We start from the raw sequence: 20,427 nt of genomic DNA, 5'->3' as shown, positions 1-20,427 counted from the left end.
AAGAAAGAAATTTAATGAAAATGTAACATTTTCTTTAATTTGTAGTGCCGTGTTTCCCAACCCTGGTCTTCAAGGCACACCTCCCTTTGTGTTTAAGTGTTTTTCTAATTTAACACACCTAATTCAAATGACTGCGTTTCAGTAAAACCTGTTAATCAGCCATCACCTTACATCATGACTACGCAGGGAGACACCTAAAGCATGCTGGGCAGTGTGCCTTTAAAACAAGGGAAAACACACTATTAGTTATCAGCCTTCTGATTGGCTGTTGAACTGAACAACCGCGATTCCATTCGCTTGACCTTCTGCTGTGGGCGGGGCCTCAGCGCGGTCAGGTAGGTATGAAGGGGACATATGAGAGGCGGTGCGTAAACAGAGTGGGCGAAGATGGCGTCGAGTAAGAAGGGCGGAGGGAATAACAGACTGGAGAGAGTTGTGAATGGAAGACGCTCATCCAAATTCAAAGAGGGTCCCGTTGGTAAGTTTTTCCCTGCTGAGCCACCTCGCTTCCCGGCATTTGTCCTTGCAGTAACTCCCCCTTTGTTAACGGGACGTCTTCACCCCTACAGCTAACATATTAGCAGCTTGGTTAGCCGTTTTAGGGTAGCACCACTGGATTTATAATAACCTCTATTGACTTACTGTAATGTCGATTAGAAACTAAGATGTTAAGGTTATATCTACACAGCCTATTTAGGCACCATCGGTCACTTCCTGCCTTGTCTGTAGTCAAGAGCAACCCCATTAGTACTGACAGTATCCAGTAAAAATATAGTAAAAATAATCGCGTTTTTACCCAATAACAAATGGCTGTCATCTGTATTTATATAAAAATTTCAGGTCTTCTTCCATCGCAAATGTCAACAGCTGACCCTGACAGCGCCAACCTGATCAGCAGGTACTTTAACAGTGAAAGGGAAGGGGATTGGATGGATGAGATCAAAACAGTGGGTGTAGGATGTGAATGAGAAGGGGTTTGTCTGTTCTAGTAAAGCGCTGTAGATAAATCTATTAAGACAATAGATGGCGATCTACTGCTATGACACCGGAGAAGGGTGGCTCAGAATGACGATTAAAGAGCCTCCTGAAGGATGGTAGCAAGGCATTGTGGACACTTGCATCTTGTCTTGACTTGCTACAACTCTGATTGCATCATGCCAGACTAACCAGCTTGAAGCCTTTACCACACAACAATGAGAATATTGTCATGTTTTCTCATAAGCTCTTAAGTTATCTATTTGTTACTACTGGGTATTTAATAGCCTTAGCTCCATATAATGAGATTACCAGTTTTTTCACCTAATCTCTGTTATTGCATAAGGTGCCCAACACGTGTAATTTTTACATAATAAAACCAGATCTGATTGTGGGAATTTTAATTTTGCTGCCTTTAAGCCCTACATTTGTTGTCTAGGTGGGGGTGTGCAGGCTCATTGTTACTAGTTTCCTGTTGTTGCCAATGTCAGTGAGTGCAAGGCTACTCTCTGGGACGCTAAAGAGCCCAGTCTTCCTTCTGCTCCCCCTTTTCATACTTCTGTATTATCATTTCGTCCCTTTCTTCCTCTACTTTGTGCCTCATTTATTGAGTATAAAGTAGAGGAATAAAGAACATCTCAATAAAAAACGCCAACAAGGGGATTTATTTCAGGAACGCATATCAAAAGTGAAGTTTGGTTTAAAGGTAATGGAAACACCAGATTCGTTTTCTCTGTAAATTTCAATGCAACATAAGGACAAAAATGGACTTACATGTTGCATGCGTCATTGTTTCAGTGTGGCATGTTGTCATGAATGCCATCAGTTTGTGGCACTGCCAAAGTGTTGGGAAGCCTAGGTTCAGCGACCTTCAGCTCCTCTGCATTGTTGGACCTGGTGTCTCTCCTTCCTTTGGTCCAGTGATTCCCAATCTGGGGGAGCTACTTAATCCCGTGGCTCTCCACTCTTCCGCTAAGCCTCGGAACCTTGATTTCCAAGTAAAATAATTTGGTTTCACCAGAAAAATGGACTCTGAACCACTAAGCAAAATTGCTTTTTCTCCTTTGCCCAGTTCCAAAGATAGTTTTAACATAAGGTTGTACCCCATTTCCCTGGTATGTCTGTTTGTTTGTCCTGGAAGCTCTGTAACCCGCCAGACTTTGCTGGTATCAAAACTCTGAAATGAGCTTTGCGTCACCATTCTGTCAAGGCTGCATGTTATAACATATGCCTCTACAGGATTTCTCTCTCCCCAGCTTTCATTACAGCACTCTGTAAGCAGGCATTTTATTTTGCAGTGGCATTTTTTTTGGTCACACTCCCTGTGGAGGGTGTGACAGTCTGCTGGACAACTGTTAAGTCAGCAGTCTTCCACATGATTGCATAACATAACTGACTAAATGTTTTTTTTTTTTTTGGTGTTGCTACATTTGTGAAAAACTGAATGGTAGATTTGAATTGGCTGCAAACTATAATTGTGAAACTTTACATTCCATACTTCTGCACTAGAATTTTTTGCATCCCTAGAAAATGTCAGTAAAATATTCCGGCATATGAAGACATGACCATATAAAGACAAGTGAAGTCCTGTATGGAGCAAACCGTTAAACTTTCAACCTGAAAATATGCTGATGGAGGCAATTGCTCGGGTGGGAACACTCCACAAGGAATAAATGAGGTGTTTTTATGTTCTAGATATAACTTTACTGAATTAGCTTGCTGTAAGACTTTTGACAGGTACAAAATTAAAACTTAAGAATTGCCTGTTCAAGATTAGCACATCATCGAATTCTGATGATAACCAAGGCTCAGTCGGGCCTTTGAGTGAAAGAAAACAGTTCAGATTCTTGCCATAAATGTAGTCGAGCAAGGTTTTTTTTTTTCCACACCCATAAGAGAAAATTGTCTCATCGTTAAAATATATAACCAATTAATGCTGTAATGGGAAAAATATCCTTACATCCTGCTTTTGATTCGTTTGTTGGTGATTTTTTTCTTTTTCTTTTTCTTTTCTGAAGGTTTTATTTCATCCCTGGTATAATTGCCATGAAGTTTGTTTTTTAAATTATAAAGCTTTTTGAAACTTTATCTTGCTGTGATTTTTTTGAAGAATAGTTAGCAGCATGTCTTAATTACCTGTATTGGTCAGCATTTTGTTTTATAGTCTGACTGTATGCTCGTCTCACTCCTGCCAGCCCACATTGTGTGTTTTGTATTGTCTTATTGTTTTGTAAGACAATACAATACAATTAAAAGGGAGGGAACCTGAGCCACAGGTCGATGGTGACTAATTAAATCATCTTTTATACGCCATTTAAAATGGTTAAAGGATTAGTATGGGAAAGGATGCTCTTGTGGTTGGTAAAAATAACAGAAAACAACATGTTTCTTAAGTGATGTGGTGTTTATGCATCTGTCTTTGGGCGAAAGGTCACATCTCTCTCCATCGAGTTATGAAACACTCATCTGTGGCATCAGCCAAAAAGTCTTATCTGAGGTCATGCTTTCCACAGGAAAAAAATATCCTCAGAATTTCTTAAAATTATTTTTATTTTTTTAAGGCTTCACATGTTTGCTGTGTAAACATTCACATTTCTCAAGAGTTTCCCCTTGCTTCTACTTCGATATGGGATATCTGTTTGATCATAGATGCTACATTTAAAAGTTAAACTCAGTCTAACGTGGACACCAAAAAAGTATAATGTTACAATATTATCGAGTAGAATAAATGGGTAGCATTAAATTACTTATCCTATACTTTCGATTAGTACAAATATGGTAATTACCACCGTCAAATTCTTGGTGTTCTTTTTTTCTACTGACCTTTAAGTAGCTTTGTCTGCTTTAACAAATAATACATTTAGATGGTGTAGTTCTCTCATTCACCTGCTGGTTTGTTTTATGTCAGTTTAATTGAAATAAGTTTTCATATTCCTTCAACGTTTCATGTTTTGTCACAATATAACCACACATTTCAATCTATTTCATTTGGATGCAGTGTGATGGACCGACACAAAGTATCCCATAGTTTTAAACTGGAAGGAAACTAACTGATTTAAAAATAAATTATTAATAATGTTATTGCAGAATCACTTTTCACTGCATTCTATACCATTTTAATTATTTTCCTTCTATCTAAACTGTTCCATTGTAGTGCTTGATATATATTTAGGGTTGTTGTCTTACTGGATGGTGAACCCTCACCGTTACAAATTGGGGGCTTGTCCAGGATCCACATCACCACATCATGATGCTGCCATCATGATGTTTCACCAAGGATAAGTTGTGTTCATGGTGCATTGTTGGTATTCTGCCACATGCAGAATTTTGCATCTGCTCTACAAAGTTGCTTCTTTGTAAAATCTGACCAGATTATTGTTGTGTTCTTTTCATGGCTTGTAGAAAACTGCCATGTTGGGAACAAACAAAAATGTCATAGCTTTCTTTCAACAGTATTCTATTTCTATCTGCTTTATCTTGGTTTAATACATAATATCCTAAGAACATACTTTAAAGTTTGTGTTTGTAATTCAATAAAATGTGTCAAGTCTCAAAAGATATCACTACTTTTGCCCGATCATCGTCTGATAACCGGTGATTTAACTTGTTTACACTTGTTCCTGTAAGTGACCTTTACTAATACAATATAAATCAAATCAAAAACATTTCAGATGCTGTTTTGCTTTCTTAGCTGTATGTCTGCCAGTGTTGAGGTTTTGCCAACTGAGCTAAAGTTCACAGGGTGTTCCAAGCTGACCAGCCAATGGCAGCACAGCCCTCTGTCACAGGGGAGACGGTTAACTGGAAAATGGTTTGTTCCTAAATTTCCTGTGTTTTTAAATGTGGCGGGAGGAGGAGTTTAGAGAAGGATACCACGTTGCTTCCAAGGACTACAAATATGGCATGCTCTCATACAGATTAAACCCAAAGAGCTCTGCGGTGAAGACGACGGAGCAACAGATCCACAACATCAACTTAAAATCACATCTCTTCTTTATCTTATCCTTTCTTTTTCTTCATGCTTTCAATGCTCTCATGGAAGAGAGGAGGCTGACATGGACAAAGCCTTGAACTCAGATTCTGGTAAACATTTATTTATTTTAATCCGTACCAGTCATTTATATTCTGTCAGTAGCAACGTCTTCTCTTGGCCCCCAGGAGCCATTGTCAGAAATGTTGCTGGTGTTGGTTGTTGTACATGACTTATTAATGCCCACTTTCATTCATCTTTAATGTGGAGAGACAAGGTACAACTTGGTAGCTGCACTAGTGGGCTTACAGTGACCACTTCTGTCATTAAAGCACAAAAGAAGCTTTATTCATTAGCTGACCACCTGAAAGGCTCCAAAGAGTTGAGAAGCCAGGAGGTGAGTCATGTTTTTCTCCTAATAGATGAGTAGGTTGACAGCTCTTCTGGCATTAGTGTGAAAGCACGTTTGTGTTCTCTGAGGCATTATGTCAAAAACAAAAAAGAAAAAAAAAAGTGTGAAGTCTATTTCATTCTGATGAGATGGTAGCAACTCTCCTAACTGTTTTACATTTGCATAGCATTTGCATGAGAGACGCTCGCTGAAGTTGGATGGGGCTGTAATGTCTGCCGACTTCATTGTTATTAAGTTTCTGAGCCTCTTATGCTGATCTGGGTTCGTAAAGTTCATCCCTGGCTTACTCTGTCAACATCAGGCCATGCTCAGAGGAGAAAGTTGATGAGAGAGTTGCATCCCTGTGCTTTAATTAAGCTATGTAATTTGTATTTTGGCTGCCGGCCCAAGCTCGTTTGACTTGAGTGGTGTCATTCGGGTGACTCTTTGATTGGACCAGCCACTGTATCCACTAACACAACCCTGCTGAGAATACAAATAGAATATTGCCTATCTATAGATGCTCTGTACAGTTTTGCTGACGTGTAGTTTACTTTCAGATATTATACATTCATACCTGTGTGTAATCCTCTGGCTGGAGCCATGCATGTGTTTGTTGCTAGCTGCTGAACTGCTCTGAGTGTTATAGGCTTTCGTCATTGATCCCTGTGATGAATTCACATGACTAATGCTTGCATAACATCAGAGTGAGTCGATAGAAACTCCAAGATAACACACTGTGTTATCTTGGATAACACAGTGTTATCCAACACAGTGTTGGATAGCAGACACATCTTTCAGACTTTGTTGAGCAAAAATATGCTAAATAATTTCACTCCTGCCAGCCCACGTTGTGTTTTAGTAAGCTTCTGTTTTAAGATAAAGTCCGAACTGCTGAAAGAAAACATAGGACTTGTCCTTTTAGATGTGTTGAAAGGAGCAGTGGGAAATCTTCCAATATCTCAAATGTCAACCGAAATCTTATGTTTCACTCTGCTTAGATTGACTTTATTTCTAAGTGTAATGTCAGTGTCTAAAATGATTGGAATAGCAAAATAGGACTTCTGTAGAAGAAACGTTTTCCATGAAATCACCAAATGAGCTTGTGTTGCATAAAGAAATCTTTTCATTTCGCTGATTTGATATGGAAAGTATCCGAAACAAACTGATTAAGCATGATGCTGAAGTAATTTATAGTTCTGTATTTATGTGCAAACAAATAACTGGATATTTCCCTAGCAAAAAGTTGCTCTAGGTCTTCCTAACCTTCTAATTTAGCCAAAAAAACCTAAACAGTTTTTTTTTTTTTCTTGTGACTTCAGGGGCCATTTCATACTCTTAGCAAATGCACTATAACTGCTGAAGCCATGCATCAGTTTTTTTTTTGTTTTTGTTTTTTTTTTTTGTGCAAAAACAAAGTGCTTGCTGGACTGTTTGTGACTCAGCTGACATCCGCATAGAGACTTGTGCGCAATATAAATTAAGTGTGTGGAAGTCGTGCTTAGAAACTGTTGTACAACTTCCAAGCATTTAGAATAAACCTTTCTTATACCAAGTGAAGTATGGGAGCTTCAATTGCTCTCCGTTATAGAAACAGCAGCTTAATGTCTTCCAAATGCTTCCGAACAGTCAGCATAATGTTTTTCCATAACAATGAGAAGCAGCAGTCACCTAAAAGTTTTCAAGATGATACTTGCCTGAACTCTGCATTTGCATATTCCAAGGCTTGGTAGCACCTGTTCCAAATATTGAGATATTGGCAACATTTTTAATAACATCTGAGCAGGTTTTCTTTCTTTTTACTACTGTTTACTCAAAAGTAGCACCTGATTTATTTTATTTTATTTTTATTTTTTGTGGAATTGCCTTAAAAACCTGCCTAAAGAAAAACGGAAAACAAATTCCAGCTTCTAAGAAATTGTGTTGATTACTGTCCTGTTGCAGATGAGGTGGACTACTTCTATTAGTCATTGTGAACTGGAGGAAAAACTAAATAAGTGTGACCATTATGGTTCAATTACTCCTGTGAGCCTCAAGAACAATATTTCACTCTTTTAGCATCGTTTCTCTTCCCTCCCAAAATGTGAACTCGAATATCTACCTAAATTTACTCTTCCTTTTCAAAGCCCAGATATTATTTTCACCGCTTTACCTTTTCAACTTTGTTCAGGCTTCTAGTAGCGCTCGTAAGGAAGCGGGTCGAAACGCTCCCACAAGGATCGACCACGTTGCATCACTAACGGCAACCTCCGGTGTCCATGCATAATATTCACCCATGATTAAAACAGTGACTTCAGAGTCTCCAGATCAATTTTGAGTTCGTAACAAGAAGATTTTATGCAAGTTTGTTTGAACGCAGTGAGAAGGAGGAAGTCGGGGGAACTGATGTGTGGCTGCAGTGGCGTGCTGCGGCAGAGTTTGCACTGCATAAACTGTTGTTTCCATTTCTCAACTTTTAGTTAGTTCCGCCCAGTAAATTACAAGTTTCTGTTTTTTTCATAATCTCAGGAAAAAATGAATTTCAAATAGAAACTCAAATGTTTTTTGTGGGTTCAGGGAGATGACTGTGTTTACGTCCACACAGCTCACCTGCTTTTCCTGCATAGATGTTTGTAGTAAAGCTGCTCACGATATTCTTTATCTGCGTCACCAATAACTAGCCACATGGCTCGTTATTTCAGAGGTAAAAAAAAAATTAAAAATTTATAATTCTTTGATTATCACGAGAAAGATCCAGACAATTTTTTATTTTTTTTGTTTAAAATTTTTATTAAGCGCCCATGTATTCATAACCCCCTGACAGGTTTGGATTAGAAGAAATCTTTGAAATTGAGTGCCTTGTTTGTAAATTAAATTAATATAAAAGTTTTTGGAGTGACTCAGTCTAACTTAAATTTGACAGAAAATCTGCAGAGGGAGCTAAAGATTAGGATGATGGTAAATTGACCAGAGTTGGAGCTCGTCCCAGAGGATGAATTGACGAAGTAGCAGTGGAAGCTCTCAAAAAGTCTTGGTTGTTGTAATGCCAATACAGTCTTTTAGATTTATTATTGAGAAGGATATAAATGATCTTTAACATTACAATTTTGTGAATGTGAATTATAAACTGAGATTTTTGTTTTTACCCTTGTCCATTGTCATCTTTTGTGAGATTTCTGTCATTTTCCTTTAATGAAAATTAAACGAAACAATCTGCCACGAGGTTGAATAATTTTTATTGGCTTGACTCAAAAAAACAAAACAAAAAAAAAAAACGAATTTTCAGATTATCACTTTGAAACCTTTGAAGCTCTTTAGATTATCTGTCCCAAAATGAATTTAAAGTTAATTTAAGGACATGAAATAAGTTTCAAGTAAATATATGAGATTTAATTCTTAATTTATCGCAACACACCTCGCATTTAAGTGTTCTTTATCTACTCGTGTCTCCATCTACATGTATTAAGGTCATTTATCAAAAAATGATTATTTCCTTCTTGTTTCTGTAAGTTCTGACCGTCGTGGAGACGCTGCCTTCTCTTACACGTCTCTCTTCTGTCTCAGCATGACAGTCGGCCTATGGAGGAACCGCGAGTCGGTTCCCATAGCTGGCATGGAAACCGCCGTCTCGGATGACTTGGCAGAGGAACACAGTCCGGCAGGAACAGACAGTGCTGTATCATTGTCCTTCATTAGGAAAGAGATACGAGCACATTTGATAAACATATCACTCTGTGTGATGTCAGCTGCACGCCTCCCTCTGGGACTCTTTCATGAGCATGTTTGGATGTTTTTCTTCTTTTTTTTTTTTTTCCTTCAGTTTCTGGCCAATCTGTTTGTTCTCAGCAGTGACCTGTTAGCAGCAGAGAGCCTCTGCCTTCTCCTCCTGTTCCATGCAGATCTTGTGGGGATTTTAGCTGCTTAGCCTTGGTTTACATCGCTTAATTTCAAGCCTTGTTTAACACATTTCAGCCCAGGAGTCTCTACACCATGCAGCAGGGGCTTAGTTATCCAGACTAAGAACATTTTGTTGGATAATTCCAGTGGGTGCTGTGTTTCTCTTGGATGTTCTCACAAGATCAGACTAATGGGCTTGTTCTTAACCTCTATAGAAACGTGAGATTGGAACTTTTCCATTCGATAAAAGTGCAAATGTCACTGCTGGTCAGTTTTGTTGAAATTACGTAAAGCAAAGGGACATGAATGACAAATAAATGGAGTTACATTTATAGAGTTTCTTAAGATGTCGTAGACTCTGAAATGTTGTCAGCAAATCTCCTTTTGTTTTATCTCCCCTTTCATGTACTTCTTTCCAGTGATGGACACCCAGGCAGTGTTTGCGGCACTGTACGGCGTATGTGATGAAAACGTGGCTTTCTTCTCGGGTGGAGCCAAGGGGACCCAGAGTGATGCTGGTCGACGTCTGGTGGAGGCCATGAAACTGATCCAGGAACACGCTCGCAGCCTGGAGCCTGTTATTTCTGGCTTTGCTGCCGTTTATCAACATTTTGACTTTGATCCACACATACCTGCTAATGGCTATCGCTCGCTCGTCAAGGTAAGCTGCGCAAAGCTTTAAAATCTTTTTTTTTTCTTTTTGTCTGCAGGAGTCGAATTTAAAATTCCTGTTTCTTATTTCCAACTTGGTGCAGCTTGGAGGATAAAAATCTTTAACTCTGCAGTAGATTCATATCAATAGTCCCTCACCCTGGTGAAAAACTGCTCCATCTTTGACTTGATATTGCTTTGTTTCAAGGTCGGCACATTTGTTGCAGAGATTGATTTTTATGTTGCAAATCGGGAGGGGGGTAGATGAATCCTCCAACTGCACAGTTGCCAACAACTACTGGATCCGATGTATTTTAATCTTCGACGCTTATCGATAAATCATCACGACCTTCAGTTGGCGCAGCAGACTAGAACTGAATGTGTTTGGCAAATGAATGCTGCTCTGTTCTCATCGCCCTTGATTTCCACATTTATGATCCCTCTGGTTTATTTCAGATCTTTTTCTTCTTCTTCTTTTTTTTTAAACATGTTTGCAGGAGGTCACAAAATATTTATCCTCATTCAATGTTGCTATGATTTAACTTACAACTACGACATATTTTAAAAGTAATCTATTTTGTGAATAGGGTCTAATTATGTGTAATTTATAGACCAGCTTTTGAATTTCTCAGTTCACTGTTCTGTTACCTAAAATTTGACTTTCTAGATAGACGAAAGTTTGGAGACACTCCACAAGTTATGTTGCGGTTTCGCTTCAGGCACTTTCAAAAGTATTTCTTTAAACAGTCTAAAGTTTTGACTGGCTTGAAATTCTTATTTTCAGGTTGTGCGTTGCTGTCTTCTCCACATCATCCACAAGGGGCGCTACATCACAGCCAACCGTCGCAGCATCTTCTTTCGGGTAGCGCACAACGTGCGAGAGATGGAGGCGTACTGCAATGCGCTCTGTCAGCTGCGCGCCCTGCTCTACCTGGCGCAGCGCATGCTGCATGACAACAGCCACGGAAACCTGTTCTTCCAGGATGAAAGTGGCCTCAGCGAGAGTTTCGTCCGGGAATACGCCTCCATGCATAAAGGATGCTTCTATGGCCGCTGCCTAGGTTTTCAGGTGAGATGTAATAAGTGGTGGGGAATGGGAATGAGTTACGGGTGCCTGCTCCCTGGTTATGAATAATACTTCTGCTAGTATTATTTGTAAAGAGAGGTAGAGCAAAAAATATTGAATCAATGATTCTGATTAATGTTGGGCTATTGAAATTAATCCTAAATGGATCAACATAAACCATCCTGCTGCAGCAATAAAAGAAAAATAATGGTAAAGTTGCTCCTCTTTAGCAGGTTCAGTCCTCTTCTGCTTCTGTTTTGTACTGATGAAGGATTAGAATAAGCGACTTTTAAAAATTTTTTTTACATGTCTTTCTCTCTCCAGTTTACACCGGCCATCCGACCATGTCTTCAGACCATCGCTATCGGCCTCGTGGCCTTTGGCGAAAACTACAAGCGTCATAAGTCAGGAATAGGTTAGCATCGCCTCATCGACCAGCACACACTGCTCTCATTCATCCTCACATCTCTTCTGCATTCCTCCTTGGCCCCTGACTGTGTACCTTTCTGATGTTGTGTGTTAGGATTTTAAATGCTCTTTCATCCTTTTTGCAATCTCAAGGGCTAGCTGGTGTGTTTCTTGTATATTTCAGAATGTTTTGAACATTCACACACGGTTAAGCACAGAGACCGATTCGCATGTAAACTTGTGATATACACACATGCACTCAGACATAAATAATTAACACTAACAAAGCAATACCCCCACTCTGATGGTTTCTTGTGCTCTCTGCTGCACCTCAGTGGACGCAGGAGGTATTGCACCGTATGGTGAGTTTATTGGAACCTTTTCATTGTGTTCCTCTTTATTGACTTGGAAGACGTTTGAACATTACTCTTGAGTTGTTCTTTTTACACCATATCTTCTATCGTCCTGAATATTTTTATTCTCTTAGCTTAGTGATGAGTTTTTTTCTGTTTTACTTTGCAAGAAATTTCAATTACCTGAGTGGTATTTATAGGTGCATCTCTATTACAATAGTTCTAAAGTGATATATTTCAAGTATTTATTTATCTTATTTTCTTTTGCTTTAGCGTTCAGCTTATGAAACTCCAAAGTGTTAATCAGAAAAATTCAATTTCCCTTCCGATGAGTGTGTAGACAACAAAATGACACTTCTGTTGTAAAAATCCATTCTTATAGCTCTTGCTTAACATTCCAATCTCCTGAGAAACGTGGGGTTTCCATTAGCTGTAGGCCTAATTCAAATTAACCAAAAATATTCTTGAAATGTATACCACTCCATGTGTAATCATATAATTACCTTTTTGCTTTAGATTTTAATACATAGAGATGTACCTGTATTATATCCTTTTATTTACAATCCAGTCTTTCCTGAAATTATTATTATTATAATTTTTTTTTTTTTGGAGAACAAAATATACATTTTACTGAATGAGGCCCAAGTTTTCCAGCTGTGTCTCTATGTCTGATGTTTGCTGTGGCCTCGTTACATTTACATTTGCTTTCCTCCTGTATTTGACCTTCATTATCGGTAACTTGCTCCTTATTTTTTTTCAGTGTTTTGGTTACATTTATTTTATTTATTTTTATTTCCTTTGTTTTAACTCATATTCCGTAGACACTCTCGTTTGTTTTTCTGCTTTGACCTTCACATTAACCTCCTATGCATCCCCTCCTCACTTTGTCCACCATCTTCCTTTTCCCAGGTGTGGCAGCCAGCTCTTTCTTTACTTCGGGCAAGTATGCCATCGACCCGGAGCTGAGGGGGGCAGAATTTGAACGGATAACTCAGAACCTGGATGTACATTTCTGGAAGGCCTTCTGGAACATCACAGAGACGGAGGTCCTGTCGGTGGGTAATGTCCTCCTGTTGCGACGCAGGTGGACACATTGTAAGACGTTTGTAATGTGTGATATGTGATTTCACTGCACAGAGAGACATTGTAATTTAATTATCATCACATATATTATACATTCTATGCTTCTCTGAGGAAAATTACCTTTCTGTCTTTTCTTTTTTTGTTTTATTCCAGAGAACAGTAGTAATAATTGAAGAAATTCCTTTCATCTTGTTTTTCATGATATATTCATCCAGTGACCAATCATTTTACCTTGGTGATTTTGCTACCTCCTGTCTGTCTTCTATTCATTTATTTATGTGTTTTTTTTTTTTTTTATTCTCCAGAGTCTTGCTAGTATGACCTCTACTCAAGTCAAGGTGAACAGAGCGCTTTCTGTGCCTCCTGTGCCCTTTGACCTTCCTCTAGCCACAAACCACAGAGCGTCTGTAACGATAGCTCCACCTTCTGCGCACATCGGCCCCGCTCCTGTTCAGATGAGACTCATTTCTTATGAGTTGCGTGAAGGACAGGTAATCCCGTTTGTAACTTCAAGTTTCAATGAACATGGCTGCAAAGAGACTAGCTCTGTTTTTTTTAAGTAGAAACCCTGGTAAAAGTTTCTAGGCATCTTAAAACTTTTTATGGCTGTTTTTCTTCTATTGTTTTTTTTTGTTTGTTTTTTTTAACCACCCTGTTAATCGTCAAAATTGGCTGAATCTGACTCTTGTTTTGTCCTGCTTTTCTTAGTAGATCAAATTTCCTCCTTGATTTTTCTATCACTTAATTTTTTTAACTGAACTTTTTGCTTCTGCCTCAGAAGCAAGAATGTATTCCGGGGGCCGGCTGTCTCCATTTCAGCATGTTGTTCTTTCTTTATTCTCTGGTAATATACCAGAAATTCTAACGGCAAACATCTTAAGCCAGTGATAATGCTCCAACAAAGACAACAGTGTTCTTTTATGCTGTAAGAATCCAAGCCTACAGCAGTAGAAGTCCCTGCTGTTTGTTCCTGTTGATAAATAGGAATTATTGTGCAGTTCTGCTGGCGCAGGACGCGTTGGCAACAAGCTGCTGCAGAACCACCAGCTTGTCCAGCTCTCAGAGGAGCTCTGCTTGCTAACTTCAGCTGCAAAAATATCAGCACAGACATTTGACTCTGTTTGCAGCACATAACACCATGCATACAGTTTATTTGTGTGTGGCAAAGATTATAAAGGGAGAATGGGAACGTTTGGAACCAAAACTTGTATTTAGATTTTTAATCCAATGCCTTTCTCTTTCCTTCTAGGACAGCGAGACTCTGCTATCTCTGTCTCGATCTGAGGGAGGTGCTATTTCTCTGTCCCTGGGGTTGAAGACCAAGCGCCTCCCTTCTTCTCCCTGCCTTCTCATCCACTTCCATGGGGGAGGCTTTGTGGCACAGACCTCAAAGTCCCATGAGGTGAAATGATGCTCCTGCATGTATTTAAAAAAGCACCTTTTTCCTCAGTTCAAAAGCAAATGGCAAAATAATTTTTACTTAATTTTTTTAGTTTTTAAGCTAATGTTTTGGAGGACAAAATGACTTAATTGTTAAATATTGAATTATTTTTAGCACGGCACATTGATCTGGTAATAATAATTAGAACAAATAAAGGCACCGTAAGTAATATGCAAACATAGCAGACATTACGGTACAGACATTCCTCACTGTCAGACCAGCTACTCTAGTGTTGTTTTCTCCCCTATTTGAGTAGCTTTCATTAGCGCAGTCATCCAGTCTAATTCACCTTTTGTATTCCTTCAATAGTGTTTACTCAAACTAATTGTATCGAACCCCAGATGATTAAAGAGACAGATACAAGTTGACAACGGAGGGGCAATTGGTTGCCACTCTGCTTTCCCTGTCAGTAGTGCTGCATGTAATGAGCTGTTAAGCTAATTGTTGTTGTAATTATTCCATGAAAACTTAATTGAGAGTTTGACCACTCTCTTTGCTTTCTTTACTGACAAAGTGCACACAGAGCTGCCCTTTTGTCTGTGCAGCATATTAGTGCTTTTGTTACTGGCTTCACGACTCAATCCGAGGCATGGGTCAGTATCAGATTGTCACAGTTTGATAACCTCAAGAAAAAAATCAAAATAATTTCACTTGTGCCATCACAGTTTTAATTTATTTTGATTTCAATATGAACACTTAGGCCAGAATATAGAATGAACCTGTACAATTTTGTCATTTTGAAGTGCCTATTGTGCTAAATATAACATCTTTTTACCACTCTGCTCCATAGTAATGCTGGGAGTTAAACAGGATAACATTTGCTGGTTAGTCACGTTATCTGACAGCCAGCCTGCAATCTGCTGTTTTGCAAACATCCTGCTCTTAGTTATTAGCTGTAGTTTCAAGGCGGCGTTATGGGAGGCGCTTCGTTTCCACACTGTCACAGTGGATGTTTCTGGTAACTGACAATATTTCCAAACAGCCGAGTTTGTCTTTCTTTCAATCGAGTTAGAAGTTTAGATGACGAGGTTCTAAATCTTAAAGCTAGTATTTAGAGGCCAAAGATTGTTTTAATTTTTTTTTATTAAACATAATGATGCTGATTTTTTTTTTGTGTGTGTCTGTATTAAAAAAAGGAATATGAGTTTCTTAAATTTTATGATGAACTCTTTTCGCTTTTGGCCAGTAATTTAAAAATGTGTTTTTGTCTCTTCTCAACAAAAACAGGATATGGATCCTTCTCTTTGAAAATTCTCCATTTAGCAGAGTTTAATGTCAGCTTTTGACTAACAGTCACTGGATGTTTGTGGTCTTACTTGCAGTGGAATTAAAAACAAAAAAGTGACATGGTTAAAAATCATTCATATCTTGATTGGCACAGATTCCATTTGAAGATTTTACCAAAAACTCATAAAAGTTGTCTCAACTTCCTGAATTGAATTGCAGTCGCTGGTTGGATGAAATCGTACCGAGACTTGTAAATGGTTTGCGAGCTTCGATTCAGACACCGCTGGTTTAGGAACACTATTTGAGCCAGTAAACGGATGGGAACAGGCAGTTCTGTACTTTGCCCTGTACTCCATTAAGTTTTTTTTATTTTTCCTATGGATTCTTTGACACTAGTGGCCTTTATTGAGTAAATGGGGTGGAGAGACAGCGAAGATGTGCAGCAAATCTAAGACTGGTAATTGAGCCCAGGACAACGGCACACAGTGCATGTGCGCTCTACCAACTGAGGCACAAAGCTAAACAAAAACTTCTACATCTTTTTCTGATATCCAAGTAAAAGCCCTTTAAAAAAAATCTAAAGTTTTTTTTTTTTTTTCATTACTGTCAACAAGACAACGGCGAACCTTCCTCTTTCATTTAACTTGAGCTGTCCTGCTTCTTTACGAGATGACATATTCTCCATACATCACTAATTTAAGCTGCAGAACATCCTGCATGCTTCCGCGTACTGTGCTCTGCTTCTTTGAACCTCTCCAACATCAGTGAGCTCTGAGGTCAGAAGAGCCACTCGGTGGGGGCAGAGATGCACGTCTCGCTACAGAACGTGTGTGTGAGCAGCATGTGGATGGAGCGACGAGATCTGAGCTGGGACAACCCGACATTATTCTGTCAAACTTTTACACTTCAACCTATCCCTTAAATCCAACAGCCAGCCCGTCCCCACCTGGATCTGTTTTAATGAGCTTGTTTTCTAGTTAAAGTGTGTGCTCTAACACCGGCAACTCCACAGGCGCAGCACATGCATCACTTGCTTAGCTCATCTTGATGAAAGACAGAATTGTGTTACCAATGGTTTGATCCTGTTTATCCTGTGCCAACATGGCCATCTGTGACTGTTTGCGGTATTTAGCTACTTACAGCTGTTACAAGACAAGGCTCTGTGAAATTGCAAAGGACATGGGCATCCTTAGTCTGCAGCTGCATGGTAGCTTGTGGATGAGAGGGAGCAATCGCGAGGGTGCGGAGCGCTGTCATGTTGGATTAAGAAAGAAAGAATTACCCCAGGCTGCAATGGAAGACGGACTGTCCTTCACTCTTTTCTTTTTGACTGCAGTCCTGCCAGTATCTCAGACAATTCTTTGTTCACTCTGTATCCTTTGTCACATTTGGGCACTGATGCTTCCCTCTTTTTTTCATATATATATATTTTTTCTTCCTTGGCTGTCTGAATCCCTCATGGAAGAACACGAAAGGGGGAGCCAAGGGGAGGGAAAAAAAGTTTTTCTCTGAGAATCAAAACCAAATGTTTTCCCTTGCATCCTTCCCAACATCCATGTTATGTCCTCCAGCCAAAAACACAAAAAGGAAAAAAGACTTGAGATCGACCTCAGTTGCAGAATGAGCCAGTGGTTGATTCATTGTGCATTAAAGTTCTGATCAAGAATAGATGTGATGTCTGTAATTTATGCAGAGCATCAAGTGTTGGGTAGCAGCATTAAAGGATTGCAGATTAACAGCTTTGCCTGTCTGAAAGTGAGTCGGAGTTCTCATTAATTCCCTCTTCGGAAACCCAAGTAGAGTGTATATATATATGTGAAGAGTTTCCAAAGTCATGTAAAATTAAACAGCCTCTATCCCACCTCAACAAGAACACTCATCTCTTCTCTGCCCACTGGGCTATGTGTTGTGCATGCACAGCGGGTTTTTTTTCTCTTTTTTTTTTTTTTTGTGCAGGCAGCTGATGTGTTGCCCCTGACTGACACCTTTGCCACACACTCAGCTGCATGTTCTAACTCATTGTAGACTCCCAGTCAGTGAAGGAATGTTGTTCTCAAATGTTTATGCTCACCTTAGGAGAATACCTTTCACTGATTCACACATCGCCTAAATCAAAGCTGTGCTCATTCTGCAAGCTCGCTCACTTCTCTGTTGCTGTGATCCAAGATTTAGTGTGACAGATTAAGGCTTAAACACACCCAGGCTGACTGCTGTTTTTATTTTATTTTTATTTATTTATTTTTCATGCTAAATCACAAGCTGGTGGTGTGACATTCAAACATGCACACACACGCACACCTTCATTTTTCCCTGATGGGTTGAGTAAAGATGTTTCACTTTGACTAAAAGCACTGTCACAGCAACTCAAAAGTATTAAAGCTAAACAGAGAAAAAGGGGCCACAGCCATTCTCACATTTCATGGTCACTGTGTACGTACAATAAACGTTTAACCTGACTGTAACAGGCATACAGAGAAGCACTGAGCATTATAGTCGTTTCTTTTTCTTTTTTAATAGAACATCCTTGTAAATATACAGCACCATCTTGGCTTACTTCACACTGAAAAGTAGGACAAGTAGCTGCATTTATTATTGTATGGAGAAAAAAAAGCTAATGGAGGAGACTGTGAGGGCAGCTCTCGCCTCTTGCTCCGGTTTTGTCTGTTCTGTAAGCCAAAAAGCAGATAAATGAGATCAGAGGGACACTTAATGTTAATTTTATCCTTGTGTCTTATTGCTGGCTGCACTCCACCACTGCAGACTCCAATAAATTTGGCAAATAGACTGTTTCTCTTTTATTAATAACGTCTTACCTCCCTCCCTGCTTTTATGTTTCTTTTTTTTGTGTGTTTCTTTTTTGCACAGCCTTATTTGAAGAGCTGGTCCCAGGAACTTGGTGTTCCCATCCTGTCGGTGGATTACTCTCTGGCCCCTGAAGCCCCTTTCCCACGGGCACTTGAAGAGTGTTTCTATGCCTACTGCTGGGCTCTAAGAAACCACCATCTACTTGGTACATACATCACACACAGAATTACAACATTTACACACGTATTAATTTTTTTGTTTTTGTTTTAGAACAGGCAGCATACAATGGCAAACATAGTTACCCGAGTTGGCTAAAAGGCTAGATGACGCCTTTCGGTTAATTTTCTCACATTGTGCTGAGAATCAGCTGACCACAGTATTTCGCTGATGTCATGCTGTCAAAGAAAACAAAATAGACTAAATGTCATCATTCTGGGCAGGGTTATACAGTTCCCTCTGATCGCTCGTTTTACTCCAGTGGACTTTTGATTTAATATTTACAGTCACACAGAGAAGGAGGAGGGGCAAGGGGATAAGCTGACTGAGAATCCTATACTATTAGGCACATTTTCCTACACTCAAATTCTCCTGAGAGGAGAACTTGTTTGCATAAAGATGATCAAAGATTTTCAAGTTATCTTGTATGAATTGGACCCTTTTACCAAACAGCAATTAATATGAGTGAGAGTCCTTGGGAAAATGTAGGCAATAAAGTACATCCTTTGCGATTCAAAACCTGTCCAAACACGACGCCAGAGTGAACCTTTTCAATGTAAATGTAAGATTTTACTCTTAAAACAAACCTAGACATGTAGACTGTGAGACAGCATGTAGTGTTAAGATATAAACAAATTTAACCTACTACTGAGCCCATTTGATAAACTTAGTGGACTGGATTAAAAGTTTCCACTTAACAATTTTATAAAATAAATAATAAAAAAAAAAAAAAAAAACAGAAAATGGGAAGCAAGATAATTTTTACTTGAAACTGTAATGGCTAACTTGTCAACTTCAGTAGGACAAGGCTCAGTGAATTAAGCTCACCTTAATTCACTGAGCCTCTGACATTCTCTAAAAAAAAGGTTTTCCTACATCTGATTTATACTGGTTTAAAGACAATAGCTATTTTAAGATGATCAGTAATTTGACGAGCAATCGATTTTTTTTCTTGTGCCTTTTGATATTAAAGTCTTGCAGCTGTAGGTTGTATATCGTACATGGTCAGTCTATGTTTATATGTCAAGAAAGGAGCAACATTTGTTAGTATAAAATCCTATTAGCTGAGCTTCAGTCTTGCTTTACTTATCCTTTGGAAGCGGTTTTAGATATTTCTAAAGTTTCCACATTTCAGTCTGGGTCACTTCATGTCATAAATGCAAAATCTGCTCTTGTTTCTTTTCTAATCTTATTCCAGAGGTATCCCTTTTTACACAAGTACCCAGTTGCTTAATATCGAACTCGAATGAGCCTTAATTCCACCAGTGATCTTCAGACGCCTTTTAAAGCAAAGTTGTCTGACCTTGATTTAATAGACTGAGCATAATTAAGAGGCTACACTCTTTGATCAGTATTAGGTTTCCTAGTGGATGGAGCATGTCAAAGTGAAAACAAAGTCAGGAATGTTAGTGGCAGATAGGGGGATACAGTGAATACAAAGATGTACTTTCTGGAGCTCTGCAGAGTCGAAAGGAAACGTTCTGAATTTTACGATTCCACTGCCTTTAAAACAGAGTAATTACAGATGAAGCACAATTGTCAGACAAATCCCTGAATCCACTGTGCATGCACACACTGTTAACAATACTAGAACATAACATTTATTTACATGTGTACATTACAACACGATTCTCATGAGAATGCACTTGGATTCAGCTTTAATGGGCCTCATTGTGCGCTTCCAAATAAATAGAAACTTAAATTTTAAACACGCAACATTGACACAGATCTGAAGTTGTCTAAATGTTTTTATTTATTTTCTTTTAGAAATGAGTAATCATAAAATGGAAATGAAAGTTGTATCTTTTTTCAGTGTGAAGCTGTCTGAGTGCACCTGTACATCCTCACCTGCTCGTCTCTGCCACAAGGCTTCATTTATCACTTGAAAATTTGACCGTGCTGTGAGCTTCTCTGTGCTAGCTGCTGAAAAATGTACGGCAGTTTGTGGACGTTCAATATTCAGAC

General features: G+C 38.9%; 1 protein-coding gene across 6 annotated transcripts in view; it reads left to right on the top strand.

The window, feature by feature from the left end:
- Positions 1 to 180: 180 nt before the first annotated feature.
- The window catches only part of lipeb (lipase, hormone-sensitive b), a 32,146-nt gene continuing 11,899 nt past the window's right edge, over positions 181 to 20,427 (top strand). The window contains exons 1-10 of one of the 6 annotated variants that reach the window (XM_008431265.3): positions 388 to 478; positions 5,018 to 5,058; positions 9,632 to 9,873; positions 10,648 to 10,932; positions 11,254 to 11,344; positions 11,673 to 11,699; positions 12,600 to 12,745; positions 13,079 to 13,264; positions 14,023 to 14,175; positions 18,307 to 18,451. In XM_008431265.3, the coding sequence (XP_008429487.1) occupies positions 5,031 to 5,058; positions 9,632 to 9,873; positions 10,648 to 10,932; positions 11,254 to 11,344; positions 11,673 to 11,699; positions 12,600 to 12,745; positions 13,079 to 13,264; positions 14,023 to 14,175; positions 18,307 to 18,451 (1,303 nt within the window). In that variant the 5' untranslated portion in view covers positions 388 to 478; positions 5,018 to 5,030. Of the gene's footprint in view, positions 479 to 840; positions 899 to 4,432; positions 5,059 to 9,631; positions 9,874 to 10,647; positions 10,933 to 11,253; positions 11,345 to 11,672; positions 11,700 to 12,599; positions 12,746 to 13,078; positions 13,265 to 14,022; positions 14,176 to 18,306; positions 18,452 to 20,427 lie in introns of those variants that run through there. The other 5 variants (XM_008431263.3, XM_017309647.2, XM_017309648.2 and 2 more) reach the window with 5 other exon arrangements.

The sequence above is a fragment of the Poecilia reticulata genome, chromosome 16 (genome assembly GCF_904066995.2).
Source record: "Poecilia reticulata chromosome 16, P_reticulata-male-v2, whole genome shotgun sequence".
Taxonomy (NCBI): Eukaryota; Metazoa; Chordata; class Actinopteri; order Cyprinodontiformes; family Poeciliidae; genus Poecilia; species Poecilia reticulata.
The sequence above is the reverse complement of the archived record's forward strand: the minus strand, read 5'-3'. Positions and strand labels throughout refer to the sequence as shown.